Source organism: Mauremys mutica, chromosome 19 (genome assembly GCF_020497125.1).
Source record: "Mauremys mutica isolate MM-2020 ecotype Southern chromosome 19, ASM2049712v1, whole genome shotgun sequence".
Classification (NCBI taxonomy): Eukaryota; Metazoa; Chordata; order Testudines; family Geoemydidae; genus Mauremys; species Mauremys mutica.
This window is the reverse complement of record NC_059090.1, coordinates 7251101-7278896: the sequence shown is the minus strand read 5'-3', so window position 1 is coordinate 7278896 and position 27796 is coordinate 7251101. Positions and strand designations below refer to the sequence as shown.

Sequence of the window (27796 nt, the reverse complement as noted above, 5' to 3'; positions counted from 1 at the left end):
CACTGATGCAGCCAACACATGTGAGGCTAAATCTATGGCCCATAAAATGTCCATTATCTCTCTCTCTCTCTCTGGAGGTTTTGAGCAAATGATCCAAACTAGACACTGTAATCCTGCAAGCCTTTGTTACGGGGAAGGAAAGCAAGTGTCTGGGGAACTATTCATGTTCTGGTGTTGCCAACTTTCACAATTAATGGTGTTCTCCTGGAGCCATGTCTTTTATAGAAAAAGATCAGAAGAAATTAAAAGAAATTAAGTGTCTAGTCCTTGTGATGGCAGAGAAAAGCTTAAAGACATGAAGCAAGTGCACCGTAGAGGCTCAAACACCAGAAGGCAAACACAAAGAACTCCATATTTATTATTTTTAAAAATCTCATGATTTTCATGCCAATCTCACAAATTTTTTGGACCTGATCCATTATTTTTTATACGCTTGGGTTTGACACTGCTGCATTCCCACTGAGTCCAGATTTCAAAACCAGTATTTGACTCTCAGCATAGTACTAAAATGTCTTCAGATTAAGTCACTAACTTAAATGGCTGGCTTCATGCTATCCAGCCATCTGCTGCCAGCTCTGGAGCAAATCTTTCAGCCAGAAACCCAGCTTTGTGGCATCCAAGCACCTGCAGCTAGACCTGGAGTTCTTCCAGCAAATGGATGAGCTTCCAGACACCTGCTGTGCTAATATCCCTGGAACTCACCTGCTCCCCTGGGACCAGATCCATGGCATCAGGATACCTACCCGCCAGTCAGGGTGATTCTAATCCAACCAGGGAGCTGAAGGCATTGCAGCCTGCTAGGCAACTAGAAAAATATACGAGCAAATATAAAAGGTTGGAAGTTGCCTGCTTATAAATGTCTTTCCTGCACTTCTAGCACAGGTTGCGGTTGTGTGGGACCAGCGAGATGATGAGCACATCGCAGGCCTTTCAGTGTTGCAAGACCCAAGGCCAGTGAAACAAGCAAGGCTTGAAAAATCCACCTCATCCAGGGCAAAAATTTCCTTGGGGAGTGCGGTGATCTTCCGAACATTACGTTTCTAGCTCGAAGCAGAACCCTGTTGAAGGCCGTGAATCAGGTCCATTCATGCTGCTGCCACTGACAAGGACAGGGGAGAGGGGGAGCTGGAAATGACTGGCAGAGGAGCACAGACCCACTAGCACCTGTGCAGCAGACAGGAGGTTCTGGAGGGCGAGCGGTGGAATAGACAGAGTACGTGCCTTCTTCCTTCCGCCGGTCACTGGGATTGGAGGGGTGGCTTCAGATCAATGAGCACCTCATTGACTGCTTGGTAGCGTCCCCCTGAGATCAGAGGGCCATGCGCTTAGGAGAAATGTCACCAAGCATGTGGGTGGCCGGGGAGAATCCCTGGAGGTCTTGGGCTGAGGTCAGAGGAGAGTAGCTCAGCCCACTGGCTGCGCTGTGCCATGACAGCGGCAGTGTGTAGGATGTTTTATTGGGGGATCACCTGGCAGGAAACAGCTGTGTAAACAATTGCCTCTTCCTGCAGGTGCTGGAGCCTCCCAGGGGGGAGGAAAAAGAACCATCCTCTTCATCAGCCTGGTTATTGATGAATGCCTTCAGCTCTCAGGTGCCCATGGCCAGCTATCTGGTGCCCTGCATTCTGCTTCCTGTTTGGTAGGCTCACCGGGGTCCCAGCGTCATCTCCTGGCAAATGCCTGGAAAGTCCACAGCCAAGAAGCTTAGCGGACTGGTGAAATCAGCAACACAGGCATATAGCAAGGGGCCAAAAGGCACCTCTATGAAAGGACAGCGCTCCTAAGGTAGGAACTGAGAGCCGGTGTGTTAGGCCAAGTCCTTCACTGGGTGAGGACAGAGTTGGGTGACGGCAGAGCGTAGAGGAGAAAAGCAAGGATAGTAGTTTGTGAATCAGGCACCATTGGCCACAGGAGACAGCCTGGTCCCATCAGGCCAGTGCATGTGGCCGGTCCAGAGACAAGCACTTACAGTAGCATTTCATCTTCTATGGATGAGAATTATCTATTTAGCTGTGAGATCTGCAATAACCAGAGCCTGCCGTTCTCCCTACAGGGACGGTGGGTCCATCTACACCAGCGAATGTATAAATCCCAGGGCTGTAACACAGCTCGGTCCTGTGCGCACAAGGAGATCATGGCACCATCATGTTTTAACACGCATCCCCAGCAAGATCCGTATTCTAGAGTTAGAACTTCCGGCCGATCCACACAGCTGCCGGACCTCGGCTATCAACAGCTGCCACTGCTAGCATGGTAGTGTGAGCAGGGCCAAAGAGGACGCACAGAGAGGAAAAACTCAGCTTGTCTGTCTGATTAGAGAGCTCAGCTTTTCTTGTGCCTTCATCAGCCAGAACCCAAGTGCTCCCCCGGTCCCCGGGTTTCCTACTGGTGCTTCACCTGCTATCCAATTAGCACCCCTATTCGCAGATCACTGCCCTGCAGCTTTTAACTCACTACTGCCCCTACATGAAAGTAACTGAGCCCTAGGGAGGGCGAAGACCACCTTGAGGGAGAGTAACAGAATCTCTCTCTCACACACGCGCTCATACACACAATGTGACCACAAGAGCTGCTGGGAGAGGCTCACTTCCTTGGCCTGAAATTGACTCCTTTGCAGAGGGCCAATGTAACCCACCGGTCAGTGTGTGTCTTGCCCAATCCACCACGGACAACCCGGGTCCTACAGCCCCCGGTACAGAGCCCGGCTCTTTAGCTCGTGCTGCGGCAGCTCATGGTGTTAGCTCTGGAGTTGAGCTGGTGGGGAATTTTTTGACAAAATGTTTTTTCCTCAGGAACTGCTGATTCGCTAAAGCCAAAGCTGTTGGCGGGAGAGGGTCGGTTTCCAAGAAGCTCCTGGCTCAAACCAATGTTGGAAAACAAAGTTTTGAAGCTGTCGAACTGTCCCATTGCAACATTTTTGAAATGCAAAGTTTTGGTTTCCCAGTTTGAAAGCTTTTTGTTTGGCAATTTCAGCTCATTATAGTGGGGGTGGGGAAGGAAGGTCGAAACGAAAAGTTTCAAAATTATTGAAGTAAAATATTTCAATTGACCCAAACTGATCACCCCACCCCACCCCAAAGATTTTAAGGTCGTAAAAATTTTGAAGATTTTTAACTTTTTGTCTCCATTTGGGATGGGGAAAAAATGTTCAAATCTTTTTTTTTTTTTTGGTGGGATGAGAAAACCGTTTCCTGCCGAGCACTGTTCTGGGGTCCCTGGTGTGACGAAGTGGGACTGTTCTTAATGTTTCCTCTGAATACTGTGTGGGTGCCTCAGTTTCCCCTATGCATTTCTTAAGTCTCCAGCGTGCATAAATGGCCAACACTCTGTCTCCTGGCAACAAAGGGCTGCAATTCCCCCATTCCCCCCTGCAAGGGAATGGCTAAAGATCAACAAAGAGATCAGGTGATCTCCTGGCCCAGGAAAGAGACAAAGGCCAGAAAGGATGGGCTGGAGGGGGTTTGAGTTTGGAGCTGGCTGGGGACGAGGAGTGAGGGCAGACATGGTTGTCTGGCTTCCTGGGCCCCAGAATGGACCCACCTGAGGGGTCTCGTTCTCTGTACCTACAAGCTCTGTTTTAGACCATGTTCCTGGCATCGGATAAACCTCTGTTTTACTGGCTGGCTGAGAGTCACGTCTGACTGCGAAATGGGGGTGCAGGACCCTGTGGCTTCCCCAGGACCCCGCCTGGGCGGACTCGCTGTGGGAAGCGCACGGAGGGGCAGAGGATGCTGAATGCTCCAAGGTCAGACCCAGGAAGGTGAAGCCGTGTGAGCTTCTTGCCCTGCAGGCAGTCTGCTCCAAGGGAGAGGAGGCTCCCCAAAGTCCTGCCTGGCTTTGTGGGAAGCAGTTCCAGAGCATCGCCCGGGGATTGCATGACAACTGTTTCAATCCCTGAACACTGGCAAAATAGCATCTGTCACAACAGGCACAAGGCCTATGCACGACCCTATTTTGAGGGCTTAGCTGTGATTTAAGGTGTGTAGGCCTTCTCCACGGGCAAATTTCAGCCTCCCTGACCCGCTGATGAGTGGCTCTAATGAAGCTCCGCGCTCCAAGTCAGGGCGCTTCTACGCAAAGAATGTTCAGAAATCTTCTGCCAATGATCTGTCAGCAGTGCAGTGCTGCCTGTGTTAGCAATGGTGGCCGAGCTATTGCCTGCCAGCACTGGTGTCAGCACTGTCTGGAACACCAGCAGGCAACAAAGGCTAGTGCCCCCCTCCCTGCTAGCCCTGGGAGAGCTTGCATCAGCGCTAGACTCATGGTGGGAGAATTTCAGCAGCTTCCCCGTACAGACATGACCCATGCTGGTGGCCCGTCAGTGGAAACGGGACTGATGTGGGGGAATTATCAGTGAGTGGCGGTTGAAGAGGTGCCAATCACAGAAGACAGGCATGATCAAACCCTGGGGCGAGAGCCAAAGTCCACTGCAGCCAATGGAAAGATGCTTGTTCGGCTCCAAAGCTCTTTTCCATTCCCAGCATTGACTGTGCAGGATGTATGTATCTCCGGCCACTGTCAAATGCCTTCCTCCACCAACAGACCCTACCATAGCCTCTTGCAGCCCATTACTCTTAGGTGTAGCCCTTTTTAGCACCCTGACTAATCCCTCTGCATCCTTGGGATTTTTTTAACATGCTTCCCATCCAGGGACTGTCTCTGTCTCCGGTTGGAAAGTGCCTGCCACTTTGTTGGGTTGCTAATGCAATCTGTATAATACCCTTATTCTTATGTGTAGCACTCAGATGCCAGCATGGAAGAGGAGAAGGTGGAGATATTGGTCTGAGGTAAGTACGAAACCTTCTGTATTGCTTTTCTCTTCCATTGGCGGGGTGGGGTGGGGGGCCGGCAAGGGGAGAGCGGGTCGGGAAATGTTTGGGTTTGTTGGGAGGGTTTTTGGGTGGAAATTCCCCCCCCCTTTTTTTTTTTGACAAAAAGCCCCAAACTGAAAAATTTCTCAATTTTTGGCAACCAAACCCCACAAACTTTTGGCTGAAAATGCTGCAAACCAAACTATTTTTTTTTGACCAAAGCCTGTAGAAATTAAAAATAAATAAATTGTTGGTTGGCCCCAAGTGTTCAGATTTTCACGTTTGCGGTGACACACCAAATGGTTTTGAGTAAAAACAGATACTTTCTGCAGAAATCTTTGTTCAGTTGAAAACCCCCCATTTTCCATCAAGGAAAAAGTTCCAATGGCTAATTTTCAACCAGTCCTATTGGAAAGTCTCTTGTGTGCTGTGGAAGATCACTGAGCACACGGGCCAGGCAGAGAAGTCGTCCTGCAGGCAGCCCCTCACCTTCTCTTAGAAGCAAGAAAGCTGATGCCAATGCAGTCTCTGCCTGTCTGCGGTGTCAGGTGATTTATGGGGGAATAAAGGAGAATGATTACAGTCGCCACTTCATTTTCTCTTTATTTCTTCATCTTCTGTTCCCCCTGGAGCGACAGCCAGGTTGATGGAATCTGGAATAAGGGACGATCACGTTATGATTGCAGAGGGGTGGGGTTGGGAGGGTTTGACAGCCTGAATGATGAATGCTCTGACTTTCAATTGCCTCTCAGTGTTTAATTGTCAGTGGTCTAGTGGTCTCTCGCTTTCTCATAATATCCCATCTCCTTTTGCCTCTGCTCTAGATGCTGCTCCCTGCCGCAAGGCAGGTGCCAGCCCCCAGCCAGCTGCACCAGCTTGGGAATCTACTGTGGCCCTAACCCTGTGCAATGCTGGCATCAGCTGTGTCTCCTCGGTGCTGATGTTACGCCCCGTGCAGGCTGAGCTTCCAGCCAGAACTGGAGCCGGAGAGGTGGCTAGCGAGGGCTTTACCATTTGAGAGATGCCATGATTCTGGGAAGAGCTCTACTGCAGGAGGAAGCCAGCCGGCTGGAAGAGCGCAGGGCGCTGGGAGCAGGAAGAGACAGGCTGGTTCGGAGGCAGCCCCAGAGAAGGGTATGCAATTCACACTGAGTTTCTCGGACAGTGCACGTGCAGGCTGGCTTGGGTTCCACTCCTTAGCAAGAGGAAGGGGAGAATGGGGGCAAAGGGATGGGAAGTGACTGATGTAGGGAAGGGGGAGTGCAGGAGAGGGGGATCTGCTTTGAGATGGGAGTAAAGGGGAAGCACAAGGATCCTCTGCGCAAGGCCCCGACATACCTAGGGCTGGCTCCGGTTCCATGCCGGCGGCACAAGAGGCAGGTTGGAGCCCATGCACCTGGTGGTTCACAACTGTCAAATCCCAGCCTAGCCGCTGTTTGTTGAACCCACCTGCGCTCAGAATGGGGCTGATGAGGCCCGAGCCCCTGCCCTCTGGCTCCTCCTTGCCATGGCCCAGGATGCAGTGCTCTATGAAACCCGGGTTGTAGTGCAGCCCCTCACACTTCCTGCAGAACAGGATCTCGCACTCGGAGCACGTGTTGCCTGGGCGCCTCTTCTTGTCCAGCAGGCAACAGATGGGCTCCTGCTGAGATCTCTTCCTAGGAAGGAAAAGGGAGATGAGAGGAAGTCATCATGGCTTCTGCTCTGCGGCAAGTCTCTCTCCCCAGCCCTGCGGGATGACACTGATTATAGCAGCAGACCATGTGTTTCTTGTGTGGCAAGTTTAGGAGACGTCAATTTCAAGGTGATGAAATGACGCGTGTTTAAATGGCTGGCTAATTTTCAGATGACTAATCACATTCATTATGCAAGCTAAGAAAATAAAACATCAAATCTCCTACTTCAGAGGTGACAGCTGCTGACCTGCAAGACTAAGGAAGAAATGTCTCCTTTGGACAGCATGGTACAGATGATCACCTTCCTTTGAAGCAGCCGGTAGTGGACACTTGGGGACAGGGCACTAGATTAGGTGGAGATAGATCAAGGGTCTAATCGATCCAGCAGAAAACCAGAGCTATCTGGGACAGGGATCTGGCAATTCTCATGTTCCTAGGTTAGGTTTCTGAACCCACATTTTGACCTGCTTGCTAAATTCTTACCCTCTGAACCAAGCTCCTGCTCTGAACAAGCCTCGCCAGCCCAACAGCGAACCCTGTCTGCGGATGAAGGAATGCCATTGATACGCTGGGAAGGAGGTCCGACCCTGCCTTTCTCCTCAGGAAGAATTGTAGTCTGGAGGGCCATAGGGACAAACGAGGGGACTGGCTTTGGTACATAGATTCAAAGGCCAAAAGGGGCCACTGTGACCACCTAGTCTGACCTCCTGGATGACACAGGCCAGAGACCTGCCCAAAATCATTCCTAGAGCAGAGCTTTCAGAAAACCATCCCTTCTCGAGTTAAAAATTGTCAGTGATGGAGAATCCACCAGGAGGACCCTTGTTAAATTGTTCCAGTGATAAATTACCCTCACTGTCTAGCTTCAATTTCCAGCCATGTCAGACCTTTCTCTGCTAGACTGAAGAGCCCACTATTAAATACCAGTTCCCCACGTAGCTACTAATAGACCGGAATCAAGTCTCTCCTTAACTTTCTCTTTGCTATGCTAAATAGATTGAGCTCTTTGAGTCGATCACTGTAGGGCATTTTTGCTAATCCTTTAATCATTCTCGTGGCTCTTCTCTGAACCATCTCCAATTTAGCAACATCCTTCCTGAATTGTGGCCACCAGAACTGGACACGGTATTCCAGCAGTGGTCGCACCAGTGCCAGTTTGGAATCCAGCTCGGACTTGGCTTTCTGTGCACTGATTCTTTCTGCTGACATTTTGGGAGGCAGAAATGAAGCAGCAGATTCCAAAGGAGATGCACAGACGGTGCTCTCATATGGAGACTTTTCTTTTGTTCTTCCTTGATTTGTTGTTTCCTTTAAGATAATGGCTTTAGGGATTGTAAGCTGGCGCGTCGGGGCTCAACCCTCCTGCTGGGCCGGAGGGGAGCCACACCGACTCGCTCCTTGTCCCCTCTACGTGGGCAGTCCAGACCCTCTGGAGCAGGGGGGCTGGATAACAGCAAAAAGTCTCAATATGAGTCCAGTCCCTCTGGAGCCGGGGGGCTGGATAACGGCAACCAGTCTCAGTATGAGTCCAGTCCCTCTGGAGCAGGGGGGCTGGATAACGGCAATCAGTCTCAGTATGAGTCCAGTCCCTCTGGAGCAGGGGGGCTGGATGACGGCAATCAGTCTCAGTATGAGTCCAGGTCCAGACCCTCAGGCAGGGGCCGCACAAGGCACACAGTCACTAAGTATACGCCCCGGCCCTCAGTTAGGGCGGGTAGTCGGACAGCAGTCCTTGGGCTCAGACCTCTGGAGCAGGGGCTGAGCAACAGCAAAGTCAATATAGGCTCAGGCCTCTGGAGCAGGGGCTGAGCAACAGCAAAGTCAATATAGGCTCAGACCTCTGGAGCAGGGGCTGAGCAACAGCAAAGTCAATATAGGCTCAGGCCTCTGGGGCAGGGGCTGAGCAACAGCAAAGTCAATATAGGCTCAGACCTCTGGAGCAGGGGCTGAGCAACAGCAAAGTCAATATAGGCTCAGGCCTCTGGGGCAGGGGCTGAGCAACAGCAAAGTCAATATAGGCTCAGACCTCTGGAGCAGGGGCTGAGCAACAGCAAAGTCAATATAGGCTCAGACCTCTGGAGCAGGGGCTGAGCAACAGCAAAGTCAATATAGGCTCAGGCCTCTGGGGCAGGGGCTGAGCAACAGCAAAGTCAATATAGGCTCAGACCTCTGGAGCAGGGGCTGAGCAACAGCAAAGTCAATATAGGCTCAGGCCTCTGGAGCAGGGGCTGAGCACTGAGGTGAGGGGGAAACTGCCACCCGCGAGTGGGGTGGCAGGGGGAACACAGGCCCGCCCACTCCACTGTGTTCCAGCCCGGGGCCCTATTAGCGGCTCTCACGGCCGCTGGTCAGTGGGGTCCTGACCGCAACACACTGACATGGGGACCTCAGTGTCCGTAGCCTGACAGGGGTCGGCTATCCCCGGGCTACACTCCATATCCCCCTCGGGGCCTACCTGCACACTTGGATCAGGATCGGGCCAGTCAAAGGTCCTCGGCTCCTCCGGGTCCGGGCTTGGGGGAGGTCTGGTAGTGCCTCCGGAAAGTCCGGCCAGGCCTGCTCCGGCGGTTCCTCCGGGAAGCAGGGCCGGGGAAGCCCCGGCGGCTCCTCTTCGGGGGGGGCGCAGGGGCGGTCCGGCGGGTGGTCCCAGTACCTGTCACGGGGCGGCTCGGGCGGCTCCTCCTCCTTGTAGTGGGCGCGGGGAAGCGGAGGCCAGTCTGGGCAGCTGCCTTGGTTCCTAGAAGGCTCCCGGTCAGGAGCTCCCGCCGGCACGTCTGCTCCCGGCGGCTGCTGGCTCCTGACTGAGCTCTGGCGTCTTCCTTTTATACTTCCTGTCCCGCCCCTTGACTTCCGGGGGGCGGGGACAGGAAGTGGTGTCTCAGCCCACTTGGGCGTCTGGCAAGGAGCTCCCTCTGCTGGGCTGGAGGGGAGCCACACCGACTCGCTACAGGGATCAGTATTGAGGTAACTGGAGGTTGCCTGTTTCCTCTCTAGGTCACCATTTTCAATCCACTCCATGCTAGCAGTGATTGAAAGTCATTACCCATGTGATGGTCGTGATATGGTCTAAATGAAATGAGTTATTGCCAGTCTCAGGCCCACTTGTAGTGGATAATTGTCCATAACAGGAAAACTATCACCCCGGTATTCCAAAGTAACAACAGTTCAACAACGTTTTTCTGCCCAAAATTTCTTTGTCAAAAAATGCAGATTTAGGACAGTCAAAACATTCTATGAATTTGGGTTACATTTGTCAAAGTGTTTCAGTTAAAAAAAGAAAAGAAAAAAAGGGGGGGAAAAATTCCCCCTAAATCAAAACATTTTATTTTTGACATTTTTGAGCTAGAACAGTTAGATTTTTTTAATGCAAAATGCCTTTTTAAAAACATTTTACTGCAATTTTATTTTTAACAAGTTTTTTAAAAAAAGCCCCCAAATGAAATGAAACTACTTTTTTGGGTTGCCCCGAAACAAACTGTTTTCCAGTGTTTTGGTTCAGCCACTGAACTGAAAAATCGGTTCTTTGCAGAGCTCTAGTTCATCCACACAGAGCTCCCTCTCATTTCAGAGAACAGGCATCGATAACGATCCGTCTCAGTGGAGAGGCCAAGGATGGAGTAGGTCATGCAAACAGTCCCTCCAGAGCCGCCTGGCCGCACTGATGGCCCAGTGTGTGGGATGCTTCCACTGGTAACCGTGCATGAGCTGGGGACAGAGGGCTTCAGCGTCCAGGGAATTTAGAAATTAGGAAGAAAATGGTGGCAGATTGGAGTGACCCTCCGGGTTCACTAGAGGACTTGGAGGGACACCTCCCACGCTGTCGTGCCATTGTAGTAACATCCCCCATACCATAGGTGTGAGGCCCTCACACCTATGGTATGGGGGATGTTACCCCCAGATAGTCGCCCTCTGCAGAGCATGGCCTGCTCCCAGATTCCCAGTGCCGGTACCTGTCTGCCAGCGTGGTCAACCCGGAGAAGAGGGAGAAAGGCGGGAGCCAGCCCCAGAGCCAGTTCTCCTCTGCTTTGTTCAGCTCTTGGACCTGCTCTGTGCTTGACGTCTGAGGAGAAAGGGGGGAGTAGGAGACTATGTTCTCTTTCTCTGTGTCCTCTTCTACCACTTCCAGCTCCTCAGCCTCCTCCTCTGCCATCTCCTTCTCCTCCTCCTCTTCTTTTCTCCACCAGGACATGGTAAGCTAGCAAAATGCTGGGGCAGGGGAAAACAGCAGCATAAAATGAAGTTGGGGCCAAGGCTCCCGGTATGTTTATATCCTCTACCTGCTGCTACGACCAGGGACCCTGCTGACCAGCCAGGGCCCTTCCTTGCCTGACTCATGTGATGGTCATTCTCTGGGTTGACCATGTGGCCGAAGGCCTCTGGGCACTTATGTGAAACCACAGAACAAAACTGCCTTTTGCCTCCATAGCACGAGGGGTGCTTTGGCTGGTGGTTGCTGGATCCAGATGCCTTGGGATTGGGCATTACCAGTGAGAGGCCCCCTGCTCTGGACTTAGTTATCTGGTCCCAAAGCCTGTTGCCTTCCAAAGCATGATGTGGGGCTCATCTCATCTCTCAAGCTGTAACCAGCTGTGCTAGGCCATAGTTAATGGTGGGTGTGGTTTGGGGAGGGGACCTGTTGTGTCTATAAGCTTTGAAGTAAAATCCTTGCAATGCTCTCTCAGCCATTAAACAAACCACGGTGGGGGAGTTTGTCATTGGCCGATTGGTCTTTGCATAATGTTACATGGTATTGCCCAGCACCAGGGACAATGCAACAAATCACATTAACACATACGTGTGTGCCACCAAAATCCAGCCACGCTCCACCTCTGCCGCTCAATCAAGCCGTGTGGGTCTGGACTTGGTGGGTCTTATCAGGGCTCCGCCCACCCTGCTCTAGTCTGAGCGAGCGGCATGCCAATCCCAGAGCACTGCCTGGAGATGGCCAATCAACGCAGGGAGCAATGAGTGATCAAACCGGTGCCTGGAGTCGCCCCCTTCCTTCCAGCAGGGGATGGGAAAGGGGACCACAGGAATTCACTCTTCTCTCCAAGCACATGGCAATGCCACACTCCCAGAGGGAGCACTGAACGTCGGAATGGTGCAAAATCATTTCTTGCAGCATTTGCCTTGTGTCGATGTAGCTAGAGTGCTGGTAACCATGAGATGCCCCAGATAAAGCCCGATACAGTTCAGTCTTTGAAACCAAACTCATGCGGGAACCACCGCTGAGCCCGGGGGCAGCATGACAGCGTCCTGCATACTGAGATCACTGCCAGTGCGCAGGTCCAAGAGGAATGGAGCATGGGGTTGTATGAGGCATTAAGGGGACCAGCCACAGTGATCCAGGAAGTGCCTTTCAGCCCTGTGTTCCTATGAAATCCAGCATGGCTGGAGCCAAGGCAGCCCATGCTTCTGCTGGGTCTGTCCATCTGATCTCTCTGGCATCAAGCAGCCCAGGGAGTCCTCATTAAGGTAATACACTCCCAGGGGAATATAAAATCTTTTTTCCCAATATTGGGCAGGGTTAGGGAATTAGACAGAGTCTGTTGCTGGGTTTTAAATAAGATCATGAAAGACCTGCCCTCCTTGTCTGGGCCCTTGTCATATTACACCAGGGTGATGAAGAGGTGGAAGGGACCTCGAGAGGTCACCTAATCTAGCCCCCTATGCTGAGGCAGGATTAAGTATCACAAGCCCCCAGCTGTCCTCATGCTCACTCAGCTTTAACATTTTTAATTCCTCCTGTAGATTAACTTTCGAGGGATTTCAGGAGAAAGCCTCTTAGCCGAGTCTCACCTGCCAAGGCCTCCCTGCCACTCGCTGCGAAGCCACTGTCAGCTCCCTAACCGCCAGCCGCTGGGCCGTGGCTCATTGTGACACCTGGGGGTTCTCCAGGCAGGTTCTACACACAGGCCAGTGGAAGGGAGTGACCTGGTGGGTCACCCCATGCTGTGTCATTGGACATGAGGGCCCAGCTTTGCCACAGATCTAACCCTAAGGGCCCGTCCTTGTGTCTTTTGAAACCAGCGAGAGTGGATTTCAGCGGGAGCAGTAGGCCAAGAATATCTGTCCACCCACTCGTGCATACTCCCAGCTGTCTTTGCCCCTGCTGGGATCCGTTCTACCTCCCCTAGTTACCACTGAAGAACCTCTCCTTGATATAATCTCTAACCACACCCTATAGCAGCGTCCCCTCTTCTCCCCTGGTTCTGTGACACCCTCCCCCCTCCGTGGTGTTACCATATCTTTCTTCAGGCCCCAGTCAGGGAAATGTGACTTGGAAGGGCCTCATTAATATAGCTGCATCCTCTTCTCTTTGAATGTCCACTGACACACGCGCTCCACAGGCGGGTGGGGGAGCGCTGGCCCCATGTGTTTTGCTGCTGCCCAGGAATCATTCGTGTAAACCTCTAGAGAGGTGCCCGGTTTCATTCGGGCACTTAGGAGCTCATTGGTGCAGGGACCAGACTGGTGCAGGGAATGACGTGGGCTGCCCCGTTTGCAGCATTTCTGTTCAGAGAGGCATAAGGTGTGGCAAGACGTGGCTGCACTTGGGGGTCTGATGGTGACATGGCTACTCTGCTGGCGCAGCCTCGCTCTGGGCACATAGATCGGGTTCTTCCTCGGGAGATGCCCCATCAGCTCCCGATGTGCGGAGGCGACACTGTGGGGCTGTGATGCAGGTGTTGTGACCACATGGCATGGCACCATGGTGTGATTGTTCTGTCCCAGAAAACAGACACCAAAATGTGGTAGCCCTCCTGATCGCGCCCAGTCTCCAGGTGGCGTGTGACACTAGAGACTGTTACGCAGACTGGATGAGCCCGGGTCCTGCAGTGCCTGGTTTTGAAAGGTGCTGGGCCAGATCCTCAGCTGGTGTGAATGGACCATGGCTCTAGTGGACATGTTTTGATTTACACCCCAGCTGACGCTCTGGCACTCTGGTTTTCATTTTAACCTCAGTTATGGCTATCCACTTGGACTAACTTCAGCAGGGCTGCATGGGTGGAATGGGATTTGTCCTGGTGTGTTTAGCATTTCGAGCAGGAGACTGGGACTCCTGGGGGTCTCTCACCGACTCGCTGTATGACCCTGACCAAGCCGCTTCCCCCTCACAGTGCCTCAGTTTGCCAATCTGTAAAATGGGGAAGATGGGACTGACCTACAGTACTGCACAGAGGGTGTTGGGCAGGGCGGGAGGAGGAACTGCGGATCAGTTCATTAATGGTTGTAAAGTGCTTTGAGATCCTTGGAGGAAACATGGCCCAGTGTCCTATGCTATTGCTGAACAGCTGGCCCCAAACCAATGCTCCAGACCCAAATGCTCCCAAAGTTTGGAGGAGTTCAGATTTGTATTAAAATCTCCTGGTTTGGGACGATTGTTGCTTTAAAAAAAAAAAAAAAAGGAACTAGGCACGTTGGTTGGGAAAGCAGGAGCCTACGGGGTTAACAGGGAGTGTTTGTAGCAAGTCTCTGTCACCAAGGAGAAGAGAACAGCACTTGGGGAAAGGAAGCAAAACACTGGGCTGTCCAGGAGGGGTGATTTCCCGTTTAAATTGACTCCCGCTCCAAGGAACCCCTCGGGGGACGGAGAGAGGCTTCTGACAGTCCCAGGGGCGTGAGGGGCAGGCAGCAGGAGCTCTGGGTGAAGGCAAAACGCCCCAGCTCCTTGTTGAAGAAAGAGGGAGAGCGTTCGGGGGGAAGGTCAGTTCCCAGCATAGGAATGTGTGTCCCCTCGCAATGGGGCGAGACTGCAGGCAGGTTCCCCCAGCGGGCTGGGGCAGCGTGGGCTCCGTGGGCGCAGGAATGAGGCGTCAGGACAGCACCTTCCGGTGGAGGGCTCGGAGGAGCCGAGCGTCTGCGTGTGGGATGGATGGTGGCACTTGCTCTCCCTGAAGGAATGCAATTGCGATGGCTAGGGGATCTTACCCACGACTAGGGGACCAAATGGAGCTTTGCCACCGCTGACCTTGCCGCTCCGCAGGAGGGGAGAAATATTGTGACTTTTTCCGCCTAGATCAGGGGTGTCCTTTGCGCGCTGCAGTTTGGCGAGAGCCGTGGCGATGGGGGGCCCAGGGACAGGCCCATGAGAACCCGCTCTGGGGACGGAGACGTGGAAACTCACCATACCTGGGTAAGTCTGGAACCAAACCAAGGAGTTGATGGTTCAGTGTCCTGCATGGAAGTCTTTGATGCTCCTTCTCTGTCTCCCTTTAGCCCCGCGTCTCATGGCAAGATGGCGGGGATTCAGGGGGCCACGGTGCAGAGCATCCGGCCCTACAAGTCCAGCGAGCAGTATCTCTACGCCATGAAGGAGGACCTGGCCGAGTGGCTCAAGGAGCTCTATGACTGGGACGTCAACGTTGGGTCCCTCCTGGAGGTGCTGGAGACGGGCTCCATGCTGTGCTACCATGCCAACAACATCACCCACGTGGCCAGAGAGTTCTCCCGCGACTATCCGGGCCTGGCCCACAAGCTCCAGCTGCCCGGATATGGGGTGACTTGTAATGACTCTGCCCAGCCAGGGACCTTCCAGGCCAGGGATAACGTGTCTAACTTCATCCAGTGGTGCAGGAAGGAGATGGATATTAAAGGTAAACAGGATTCTGATCTTTCCCTCCAGTTTCTTTCCATTCCTTTCATGTCTCTTTATTTCTTGCTGCCTCAGCCCATGGCAATGCTTTTTCTGCTCATTATTTATTTGTCTTGCTTTGGTGCCTAGGACCAGGCACCTTGTGCTGGGCGTTGTGCGTTATTTATTAGGTGTATTAAGGTAGCCTGTAGGAGCCCCAGCCATGGACCAGACCCTACTGTGCCTGATGTGTACAAACACAGAACAAAAAGATGGCTCCTGCCCCCCCAAAAAGCTGACAGTCTAATATAGTTCGCTCTTTCCTAACGCCTTCTCGCTGAGGATCTCAAAGCACTTGGCAAACATTCACTTAGCCCTGCCACCCCCATCTTTATTCTCCATTTATAGACAGGAGAAACTGGAGGGAAGCCGCTTGCTCAAGGTCACAAAGTGGCCCAATTAGGGAGGCCCCAGGTGTCCTGACCCATCCTGAGCCTCGATCACGAGAGCGTTCTCCCTCCCTTCTCATTAAACTTTGCCCAAACTGAGTAGCATTCTGGGGATTCAGCTCTGAGACGAATCATAGAATATCAGGGTTGGATGGGACCTCAGGAGGTATCTAGTCCAACCCCCTGCTCAAAGCAGGACCAATCCCAACTAAATCATCCCAGCCAGGGCTTTGTCAAGCCAGGCCTTAAAAACTCCTAAGAATGGAGATTCCACCACCTCCTTAGGTAACCCCTTCCAGAGCTTCACCAGCCTCCTAGTGAAAGCATCTTAAGAGAGGGCAGGTTGTCTAGTATTGGGTCCTAAGGCACTGGCCTGGATTCTGTTCCTGACTTTGCCACTGAGCAGCCACATGAGCTCAGGCAATTCAGTTCATCTCTTTGGGTTTCACTTCCCCATCTGCAAAGGGGGCCGATATCCTTTGTTTCTCTCACCTTCTTGTGTGTCTTGTCTATTTCGCTTGTCAGTGCCGTGGGGCAGGGTGGGTCTCTCGCTGTGTGTATGCGCAGCACCCAGCGCAAAGGGGCCCCGCTCTCAGTTGGGGCCTCCAGGTGCTACCACAATACAAATAATGAATAACAATAACAACAACGCGCTGGCAGTCGGGACGCTTTCCCCACCCCCTAAAAAAAGAATTGCAAATCTGATTTAAAGTTAGCACTGGCAACCCTACAATAACAACAAACTGCAGTAGGGATGGCAGTTGGCAAAGAGACGTAAGAGCGCTGTGTGTCAGAGGCGACTAGTAGGTTGGATTTATTTGCATTGCTCCTTGAACATCATCTTTGTCAGCCTGCGCTAGAGCCCAGTGCAGCAGCGGCCGTGAATGTCTTTAACACAGCACTGCCTTCCTGTAGTTCCTTATTTCCTCTCTCATTGCACTGGGAGCTAGGGTCAGAGAGGGGGGTGCTCTAGCAGTGTGTAAATCTCTGCCTCATTGACTGGCTGAGGTTGTGCCCACGTGGTGGTTTTAGTTCCTTGGTCAAACTGGCAGCATTTCTGCTGGCTACGGTTGGGGTAATCCAGGCCTTGGTTCTCTTACACAGAACCCGGCCTTTGGTCCTCAGGTCCTTGAACAGCTGAAGTCAGGAGGAGCCCAGATTCTGTTTAACCCTTCCCTAGCCAAAGCAGTGTCTGTGCTCCAGGCCTCACTTTATCACATTAGCGTCCACTTCCAGAAAGGAGCTGAGCATGCTAGTGATTCATAGATCAGGAGGCCAGTAGGGACCATTAGATCATTCTAGTCTGACCTCCTGTATAACCCAGGCCAGAGAGCTTCCCCCAGTTACTCTTGCGTTGAGCCCAGTGGTTTGTGTTTGGTCCAAGCACCTCTTCCAGAAAGGCCTTATTTGGAGATGTCAAGAGACTGAGAATCCACCCCTTCTCTTGGGAGTTAGCGCCTACAGTTAATCACCGTCCCTATTCAAAATTGTGCTTTATTTCTAGCTTGAATTTGTCTGACTACCAGCCAATTGCATCTGAAGAAGTGGGTTTTTTACCCACAAAAGCTTATGCCCAAATAAATCTGTTAGTCTTTAAGGTGCCACCAGACTCCTTGTTGTTTTTACCAGCCATTGGCTTTTATTCTACTTTTCTCCCTTAGATGAAATTAAAGAGCCAGCATTGTCTTCCCACAAAGGTGCTTATACACCATGCTCGAGTCACCTCTAGGTCTTCCTTTTGCTACACTAAGCAGAGTGAGGTCCTTCACTCTCCCACTGTAAGGTGGGGCTGAATGCCCACTTGCCTGGCATCTCATGAGCAGGATATTTATACCTAAAGAACCCCTGGTGTATGTTCATGCAAGGATACTGACACCTCATATGTACCTACACATTTGCTTGGTATATCAAGGATATTCCATGCAAGTATCCCTTCACTTGGCCTATCAGGGCAGGGCATATCCAATATGTGTCCCACCACTTACTGTACCCCCTTAGGCCTGAAGAGGTTAAACACTGAGGGTAAATCTGCACCCATGTCTGCACAGTCGGCTCCCTGGCTCTCACTCATACTGTCTCACCACACCAGGCCTTGCTTAGCTCTTCCTGCATCAGACAGTCCCTGTTGCAGAGATCTGTGGCCATGTGATTGAACACACATCATTGCATACACGCTGCATCGGTGGGACAATTCACCACCCCTGCCAGAGCAGCCGCTGCTGCTCTCACTAGCTCTGCCCTTGTCTCTCATTCCTTCTCTCCATCCTTCCCCTCCTTCATCCCACGTTTTGCTCGTTCGCTGTGCCCCAGAGGTGCTGATGTTTGAGACGGAGGACCTGGTGCTGAGGAAGAACGAGAAGAACTTTGTGCTGTGCCTGCTGGAGGTGGCCCGCCGGGCCTCTCGCTTCGGGATGAGTGCTCCCACCCTGATCCAAATGGAGGAGGAGATTGAGGAGGAGATCCGAGAGGAGATGGACCTCCCCCCTGAGGATACCCCACTTCCCAAGCCCCAGAGGAAGCCTTGTGACTTCAAGAATCTGGACCAGATGGTAAGGAAGAGGGGACGCTGTAAGGCACCAGCAGGCACTGGGGGTCTGAGTTCCCTGATACTCATTGTTCTGTCCAGGTATGAACTTCAGGAGGACCTGACTGGGGGCCTGTCTCAATGTTGCGGGAGGTCCTCTGTATATGCAGTCTACTTTGGGACCTTTCAGGGAGGAAGCTGCTACCTGAATGTGAGAGATTCTTCTTCTCCGCTCAGTGCACCTGGGTATTTAAAATCCGACAGAGTTAGCAGGAGTTCTGCGCCTCTGTTTCCAGCAGGCGAGACTCCCTGGTGGTTAGTGGCACTAACTGGGGTTAGAAGATAATAAGGGTCAAATTACTGAATGGAATAGGGCAAAGGGAACCGATGTCTTCAATCATCAGCTGGCCCCAGTTAGAACTCCAAAGGCCCAAATTAGCCTGGCTTCAACTTCCTGGATCTTGACATCGAGCGCTAGGTGATCCTGACCTTCTTAGAGGTTCAAGAATGTTCAGTTAATTTCCTCCCCGACCCGTTGATTTTTTTTTAATTTTGTGGTGGCTTCTGTGCTTCCAGTTTCCAAATACAGCCAGAGCCAGAAGCCTGTTTTTCAGGGCCCAATCACAAGAAGGCAGCAGCAGAAATCTTTTCGTGTGGGATTTCCAGGCTGTTTTTACAGGATCGAGTGGCTTTGATGAGATTTGGATAAGCCCTGGCACCCAGTCTCTCTGATGGAGAATAGGCCCAAGGAGCCTAGCACGCCCCTCCCCAAGGCTACAATGGTATCCAGGATGCACAGGGAGTAGCACTTTCCTCATGTTGACCATGAATGGTTTGCCTTGGACTCTGCAGGTCCAGCACCTGGTGAGCCGGTGCACGTGCCCAGTCCAGTTTTCCATGATGAAGGTGTCTGAAGGAAAATACCGCGTGGGCGATTCCAACACCCTTATTTTTGTCAGGGTAAGTCCAGGGGTGTGTGCTTTCCAGGTGCTGTTATGTTGGTCTGTATAATAATACCAGGAACTTCTAATCTACTCTGGGGGTAGGAGGGGCACCTGCACTGCTGCTACCACCTGGGGCTGGGATGGTGGATCTCTGGGGTGGGATTCACCAAACACGGGCTCTTCACCTCTGGTTGTGCCTGGTCCCATCCCAAAAGATGGCATGTGTCAATATGGCGAGCGAGGCTGCCAGAGTCAGAGTAACAGCACCGTGACCGTTAGCAAGGCAGAGATTTCATACCATGGTGCGGTAGCACACCACAAAACGCATTCAGGGGAAGGGGCTGAGTGGCAGTGAGGATTAGTAACGGGATCTGCATGTCTTCACCTTAAGTAGGATGGGACAGCTAACACTGAAGCCCTCTGATGTCACTCCGCTCCCTAGTAGGACAGGGGACGACGTCTCAAAACCCCACCGCTCCAGCCGGCCTGTTGGTTGGACTGGCTGGGCCATGGAGAGTGAGTTCCCCTTTCTCCCTAGAAGTGCTCTTTCTGGGTCTGAGCTGAATGGGGCTGGGTGAGGGAAGCTCCCCTTGGTGCTGTCAGTGCCATACCAGCTGTCCAGTGGATGAGTACAGGGTTCCAGCCTCCAGAGCTGTCAGTCTGGTGCCTTTCACCAGCGCTGCATTCACTGTGGGGGGGGAAACATAGGCTCCCATCTCCACCCCCCTCTGTATTCTGTTCAGTGGGTATCTTTCAGGTCTCTAAGTCCCTTCATTAACTTTCCTGGCTGATAGCCTTGGTTTGGAAAAGAGAAGACAGAGGGGACATGATAGCAGTTTTCAGGTATCTAAAAGGGTGTCATAAGGAGGAGGGAGAAAACTTATTCACCTTCGCCTCTAAGGATAGAACAAGAAGCAATGGGCTTAAACTGCAGCAAGGGAGGTTTAGGTTGGACATTAGGAAAACATTCCTAATGTCAGGGTGGTTAAACACTGGAATAAGCTGCCTAGGGAGGTTGTGGAATCTCCATCTCTGGAGATATAAGAGTAGGTTAGATAAATGTCTGTCTGGGATGGTCTAGACAGTATTTGGTCCTGCCATGAGAGCAGGGGACTGGACTCAATGACCTCTTGAGGTCCCTTCCAGTCCTAGAATCTACAAATCTATAAATCCGTGATTTCAGTGGAAGTCATGTGCCCTGCAGGTTATGGTTGACTGGAGAGGACCCTCAGATTTTCTTCTCTTTGTGGGGGTGGCCACCCATATTAACCCTCAAACCCCTCTCCTGCCGTCAGAGATGCCATCATGGTCTGACCTGCATGTACACCTCTCAATTACCTGAATAACCACTGGGTCCCTGAGGCATCCTGCTGGAGTAAGACATAGTGGTAGCAAGCTCTGTATTGCGTTGTGTGTGAGAACCTGCATCTTTTCCATGGCAGGAGGCATATGCTACTGTGCTCCAGGCTGCAGGTCCTCCACCCCTTCTGGTTCATCTGAGTGAATTCAAATCCCCTTTGGACTACATGATTTTTTTACACATTGTCCACATGTAGCCGGGTAAAAGCAGACATGCAGGTGTGTGCACGCACATGTATGCAACCATATGCATGGCTAAGTATGCATGCATAGGCAGGCATGTAAACCAAATGTGTGCATGTGTTTGCATGCATATATTGTAGTGTACGAGGTAAACGCTGCTCCTGAGATGGGCTGAGCAATGAAGTCAGTGGAAGACTAGGATATTCTGCACCAATCAGGGTCAGTCCGTAGCGCTGGGATTTCCAGAAGAGCTCAGCACATTGAATGTGCACTGGCTGTGCTGTATTAACACAACAGGTGCTGAGCTCTTTGGAAAATCTGGGGCACCAAGCACTGCAAAATCTGGCCCTGATCTCTTTGGAAAACCTGGCCGCACATCTGTTTGAGGATGTTATCTCTTAGCTGGCTCACAGAGAATATGAGGTTCTCCTTTCATTCAACGGGTAGAGGCTGTTTTGGAAGACAAAGGTCCTGGGTTCTCTCCCCACCTATTACCATGAAAACCACTGTATGCTGTGGCACCTGGAATTATTATTATATGTGTGCATGTAACCCTGTGTGCATCCACAGTCATGTGCATGTGAAATACTGTATATACTTCACTGGAATAAAACCAACAGGATGGTGACATCCATCTGTTGAGCTTTCACTCATTTTTAGCCCAGGACGCTGCAGGCCCAGGTGAGCCCCTCGGTCATGGATGCTCTGTTTGTTCCAGATCCTCCGGAATCATGTGATGGTGCGGGTTGGAGGTGGCTGGGACACGCTGGAACATTATCTGGATAAGCATGATCCCTGCCGGTGTACCTCGCTGTGTAAGTCTCCTTGTTCTGCTTCAGTCGGCAGGTTCCATGTGTGCAGCCTTGGAGAGGGCCGCATGGGGGGTGACCCTTCGCCTTGGATGAGGTTCGAATCTGGTGGGTGGGTGTCCCATGCCGTCATCAGGCTACAGGTCTTCAGTAGTAGAAGACTCTGTGGGTCACAGCAAAGAAGCATAGACAGACAGGAGAAGGACATCCAATCTGAACAATTCCCTAGGCTCGCCCATGGTTGCTGTGCTGGGTGGAAAGCAGTTCAGCCTGTATCTATTCTGACAGGGTCACATGAACTTTTTGGTAGGGGTCATTTCTTTCTGGGTTCTTGTAGCAGGAGGCAGATGACTCCTTACAGCATGGAGAAGGCTCCTGGGAAGCCATTTGTCTCACATAGCGCCACTAGAGGTCAGGCTGGCACTTCAGACGGGAGAGGGACCTACAATACCTCAGTCCTGCCTAGGGGTGTGTGTAGGAATTGCCCTTTGGGACTATTGTATTTAGGGTTTTTTTGGTATATTTCACAAGGTTTTAAATGCCTCAGGGAACCAATTAAGGCGGCAGAATAATGTGAGATCGGATCTCACTGCATTTCAGCACCTGGATGGTAGAAATGTCATAAGACAATGAGATCTTGCTCTATTCCAGCTGAATAAATTATTCCTGGAGGTTAAAGACCCATGTGAAATTCCTAGGTGTGCCACAGTGCCAGCTTTCCATCCATTGTGAGTATTCACAAGGGATTTTCACCATGTGGCTTGGAGAGGACTGGCATCAATTCTGGTCTACCCCAGTCTCCATGGTGAGTTAGAACATGCACAGTTGAAGCAGAAGTGGTTGGTAATATCTGGCACTGCTTAGGTCTGGCACACCGGTACAGCTACCCCAAAAGGTTAATCCACCGGCGTGCGGTGACCAGAGATCCTGAATCCCTGAATCTCTTCACAGCTCACAAACAGGCTGTCAAGCTGACAAGCCCTCAAAGGCTGCAGGCAGTACAGGTGCAGCATGAGATCAAGGTCTGCCCGACACCCAGGACGGACAACCCAAAGAAGCCCCAGCCCACCCTGATCGTGAGCAGGTCCCAAAGCCCACTGCCCCCAGTGGAGTGGAGGACCTACACCCCACAGAGCTTCAGCGCCAGCCGGAAGCTTCGTTCATCTGCATCGCCAGAGAGCACCAGCAAGAAGGATTCCCGGCCCAGGCCCCCGCGGGATCAGTCAGAACCCAGGAGGGTCCCTTCGGCCAGGTAATGAAAAGACGTTTGCGAAAGGCCTTGGGCTTGGTTTCCCGGATGACTCCCACGGATGCTGTGCTGAGCAGTCGCTATAGTCACTGACACAGCCACTGAAGAGCGGCTGGCATTGGACAAAGCTGGAGAATTACACAGTGAATGGTGCATTTTCATGCTAGCCAGGCCTCTTTTGTGGTGCCTTCCAGGACTCCCAGTCCACCCGTTGTTCCTGTTTGGTTCCCACCTCAAAGGAGCTGTTTCAAGCTTGAGCATAGTTGGCCATGGCCGCCTTCAGTGCTCCTCAGGGTCATCTCAGGATCAGCTGGAGGGAGTCACTTAACTGCTATAGGGTTTCTGCTCAAGTGAGGCCCCAGGACTGGCTTGAGGGTCATTGGCAGTGCTTGTGCGTGCTAGGAACAGCAGGTCAGGATTGAGGGGCACTGGCAGAGCTGTAGGCCAAGGCCTGGAACTGGAAGAGGTAGAGAGAAGACTGTTTCCAGATGGGGGTGGATTATTGGCTGTCTGGGTGATGTCTCCGTGCTGATAGGGTGGGTGGTAGGTCAGGCTAGGGATGCGCTGGCAGAGCTGCCTGTGCTAACTGACTTCAGGCAGCTCACTCAGCCCCTTGCTCTCAGCAGCACCAAAATGTAAGTAGCTAAACCCCCACGCCTGTGTTTTTTAGTGGAGTTGATGACATTACGGGGCCCTGTTTTGCTGACTTTGAGCTTGTCAGCACCTCCCAGGGGGGTGGCCTGCACTGGCCTTTGTGCCAGCTTGTCAGTGCATCACAAGGCAAATGGTTACAGCTGCTAACGTGGGATGTGTACGCCCTCCCACTGCTTGTCAGCACAGAACCAGCTTCACGCCCAGAGCAACGCAGGTACCCGCCTCCCTAGGGCTAGAGGCGACTGACACACCGATCTGATGCTTTGTCTCTGTTATAGGGCAACAGAGCGGTCTGCTACTCCTTCGCGGAGGCAGCTGTTTGCTGAAGAAAGATCTGCTACCCACCAGAACTCCTCCACCCAGAGCGGGCGGGATAAGCTGTGCGTTTCTATGTCCTCCCTGACATCGCTGCTGACTGGAAGCGAGGAGGATGGTTCTGGCGCCTCGGAAGCTCTCCCAGAGCCCCAGAGAGGGCGACAGACTAGTAGAATCTCTGGGATGAATCAGAAGGACCCAGCTAGGTTTGTGCAAGCCAGGTGTACAGAGTCCAGGCCACAGATGACAGTGCCAAAGGACAGGACAGCTCAGCCACCAAGGAGCGCCCAGTATGGAGTAAAACGCTTTCCACAGGCTCACAAGCCTCAGGAATCAGGGGTCAAGACCTTTCCTGGGATGGTCCGTTCCTCCAGCCCAATGAAACCCCTTCACCTCTCCCCACAACGGGATTCCAAGGGAGCTGCACAGAGCCACAACGCTGCACGTGGCTGGGGGGATGCTGGGGTTGGGCGGCCATCCTCCCCAGTCAAACACATGGGCCAGACTCCAAAACAGGAAAGTAGCACTAAGATCCCAGTCAAAGCCGGCCCCGCATTCAGCAGGCCCCCAACCCCTGTTCAGAGCTACCAGGGGGAGCCCCGCCTCCGAAATGGGTGGAAAGTCCCTGCCGGTGAAATGGCAAAAGCCCCAGCTCTCTCAAAGAACAAAGTCGTGTCCAGGGCCGAGGCTGGCTCTCAGGGGCACAGACAGTGCGATGGGGCAGTCAAGCCAGAGACATTGACGACCAATCTTCCCACTAGCCCAAAAGACAGACTTGGCCAGTCAGCTCCAGCAGGGAAGGACAAGGGTCCAAACACCAGACTGGTGCAGGAGGTAGAGCCAGGAAACACTAAAGACAGCAGCAGGAGTGGTGGAGATCCATTAGGCTCCACAGAGGAGAGGGAACGGGTGTATACACCTTTGCCCATCAACCCGGCCCAGGAGCAGGCGCTGTACAGGAGCCTAGAAGATGAGATCTTATCCAACATAAAGGTTCTAGAGGCTGATTCTGACGAAAACCACTGCCCTGAGGGGAACCAGCTGGACGACTTCACTCTGGACTGCAGCACAGCGAGCGTCACCGCCGCCAGTGACATAAGTGGGCTCAGGTCCTCCACTCCCTCCCTGTCTTCCTTTACAAGTGCCAGGCAGACCTTGCCATGTGGTGAGGGTGTGCCTCGGAGTGGTGTCTATGTGCCCAGTGGAGAGGCAAAATGGCACCCGGCTGGATTCCGCTATGGTGATGTGATTGACGAACTCTCCCAGGGGCACAAGACGCTCCTCCCAGTGGACGTGGAGAACTGGATCACCAAGATCCCACCCAAGGGGGCTGTGAGGGTTTCCTCTCAGCCAAGTTCGCCTCTGGTGAATGGAAACCAGGTGGAAAAGAAGCTTCTGGAGCCAGAAGGGGCTTTGTTCCAGGAGAACGTGTCCAGTGAAACCAAAGGCAACTGGTCAAGGAGGCAGCCATCTCACACAAGCCATGCAGGGTCTGCTGCAGTCAGTAGAAATAGCAAAGCTCCTCAGGCAGCCTCTGATGCCCCCAAGGCATCTATCAATTCTCCAGCCTCTGCGGATGGCCTTGAAAAGTCCAAACTGCCTCAAGGTAAGCCCAAAAGGTCCCTGAAGAAGCCCGAACGGGTGCCATCCATCTACAAGTTAAAGCTACGCCCCAAAATCCGCCCACGCAGGGACAACAGACCTGAGAAACGGCCATCCAAAATCCCCACTCCAGTGACCTATCGACAGGCACAGAAAGTGGCCAGCATCAAAGCCCAGGAGAAGGCCCACAGCTCAAAGCATCTGACCCAGCCAACTCAGGACAGCCTGGATAGCACAAGGCAGAACAGCACAGGAAATGCTGAGTCTGAGGAAGAGGCTTGGCTTTCGGAACACAGTGACTCCCCACAAGCTGGGAAGAAGACAGTCCTAGCAGATACCAAAGTGTGGCTCACAGAAGAAGATGAGGAATCCTGGGTCTGATGTCTTGCCTGCTGGCGCCAATTTTGCCTCCCAGTTGTAAGGGTTTGTAGCTGTACAGGGAGCCACGTTCTCCTCCAACCCCATTGGAGAAACGGGGTTAGAGAGGAGACTCCGGCCCAACAGATGCGAAGCCAGTGAACTGATGAAGTTGAAGTTCTCCCAAGTTCTCAGCCCAGTGGCTCAAAAAAGTGACCTGATCATTTGGGCCAAAGAAATTTGACATTTATTTTGAAGGATGAGAAGGCAGATTTTCAGAGAGGCCTTGACATGACCCTCAAAAACTGCAGGTACAATTTTGTGCTCTCTCCTGGGTTTGAACATGCACTAACACTTCAAAGTGGAAAAATGAGCCTGCAATTTGACATGAGGCATCTTTTGAAAACTTGGTCCCAAGTCTGGAACTAAGAACAGAACTTAAAACAAAGGGCAGAAACTGCTAACCCAAGAAAAGCTCTGTTAGTGTGGTACAATGAAAGCAAATTTTTTTTTTACCAGCAGATGGAAATGTAAATACTTTTACTGTGCAAGTACTATCAGCAGGGGGAGATGCCAGTGATCATTTTCTCCTTGCCCCTGAGACCCACTCCAAATCCATTGTAATATTTTTCTTTGACAGATGTACTTCCAAATTCCCCTCTCAGTTGTGGATTTCCAGGGATGGTGTACTTGTGCAATTGGGAGGAGAATTTGGCCCATAAACTGCAAATACAGAGGCCAATTTAGGCCATTCAAAGAGGAGAAAGAGCATGGTCTCGTTGTTAGAGCAGGACTATTGGGTTCAAATAATTAAAAAAAAAACAAAAAAACAAAAACCTCTCTGTGCCTCAGTTTCCCCATCTGTAAAATGGGGCCAATAATGCTTACCTCTTAAGGTGCCAAGAATTTTAGTGAATATTTGTAAAGCACTTTGAGATCCTCAGGCGAAAGGCACAAGAGGAAGGCAAAATATTATTATTATTGTCCTAGATCCGTGGGTGAATCTTGTATTGATCCCAGTGGGAATCCCAATTGCACTTGTAAGGAAGTATAGAGCCCTGCTTTTGGAAAGGTTCCCCCAAGATTGCTCTGCCTTTTATATGCAATGGGCAACATGCCACCCTCATTCTGTTCACAAAATTATTGTTGAATTCAAAGAGAGTTTTCTAAAACACTGGAAGTGGCATAGATCATGAATTGTGTCAAAGTCCCTAATCAGACCATTTCCCCCTTTTTCATGAAGTTACCGAGGCCAAACACTCAGCTGATGTAAATTTGATTTACTTCAGCTCAGGATCTGGGCCATAGTTGCCTGCACGTATTTTAAGCTTGTCATTATTATTGTTAAACCAATAGCCATCAATGCATTTGAAATAGGAAATTACTTGAAATGACAAGAGCTGAAAGAAATATAATAGATTCAGATGGTGGGCTTGTTTTTAACCAACATGCCGGCGCTAGAGATGCCCTGTGATATCAGGACAGAGCCCTATAGAGACCACCCATAGTGTCTTGATACACATGAATGTTCTGTGTAATGTATGTGTGAATTGTCTTTATTGTTATAACTCTTGGAAATAGTATTTGAGGTGATTATTAATAATGCTGCTTGTTCCAGTTAGCCATTGTATTCCTAAACCTTTGATCACTGTGTAACTCTCAGTGTTTGTGCAATAGAGACATTCCTAAAACTCTTCTTCTGGTTCAGTAACTTCTGTTTCAATGGGGATATGCAAAGATCGATCCATTGATAGCAATGATGCCTATAACCCAGGGATGATATAGCTTACTAGGTGAACCCTTTGTTGCGCTTTACGTGAGATAAATTGTTTCCAAACAACCTATTTTTCCTTTGGGTCATTAGAAATCCCTAACTTTGGACCTATGGCTAGGTCTTCCAAGAGAGGATTAGATAAGAAACATGAGTTCATAAAGACAAGAGTTTGCATGGTCTCTGTTAATTAGAGCAGGTGGGAATTTTTCGCATTTTTAGAATGCTGATTTACAAAAATTTGGAATTTTTTTGCAAAAAAAAATGTTCTGGATTTTTAAATTTCTGTTCATTAATGGAGGCAGCAGGAAATAGGACAGTCAGGTCCAGATGTGGCCAGCTCCATATTTAAGATTGTGGATCTGGAGGGTGGTGGGGGAAGGAATGGCAAATGAGGCCAGGGACGCTGTTCAACCATGTGCTCAGTGATTTGATTGGACAGCTCACCCATGTTGTTTTTTCAGGTGGCCTCAGCAAGATCTAGATCTGAACTGTATTCAGTGAGGGTGAAAGGAACA

At 51.5% G+C, this 27796-nt stretch overlaps 2 protein-coding genes across 3 annotated transcripts; one reads left to right on the top strand and one right to left on the bottom strand.

The window, feature by feature from the left end:
* Window positions 1–5101: 5101 nt before the first annotated feature.
* Window positions 5102–12383, bottom strand: C19H17orf50 (chromosome 19 C17orf50 homolog). Its single transcript, XM_044994328.1, has 4 exons — window positions 12287–12383; window positions 10438–10693; window positions 6261–6469; window positions 5102–5464 (listed from the first exon to the last, which is right to left on the bottom strand). The coding sequence occupies exons 2-4, from the start codon at window positions 10674–10676 to the stop codon at window positions 5403–5405; spliced, it is 510 nt and encodes a 169-aa protein (XP_044850263.1). The 5' UTR covers window positions 10677–10693; window positions 12287–12383; the 3' UTR covers window positions 5102–5402.
* Window positions 12384–14005: 1622 nt separating this feature from the next.
* On the top strand, window positions 14006–27126 carry GAS2L2 (growth arrest specific 2 like 2). Of its 2 annotated transcripts, XM_044993364.1 has the most exons (7): window positions 14006–14624; window positions 14708–15084; window positions 17822–18060; window positions 18888–18995; window positions 21240–21336; window positions 22282–22582; window positions 23512–27126. In XM_044993364.1, exons 2-7 carry the CDS (start codon window positions 14727–14729, stop codon window positions 25529–25531), a joined length of 3123 nt encoding a protein of 1040 aa, XP_044849299.1. In that variant the 5' UTR covers window positions 14006–14624; window positions 14708–14726; the 3' UTR covers window positions 25532–27126. The 2 variants fall into 2 exon arrangements, with proteins under 2 accessions (XP_044849299.1, XP_044849298.1); XM_044993363.1 differs by lacking the exon at window positions 14006–14624 and having other exon boundaries at window positions 14670–15084.
* The last annotated feature ends 670 nt before the right edge of the window (window positions 27127–27796 follow it).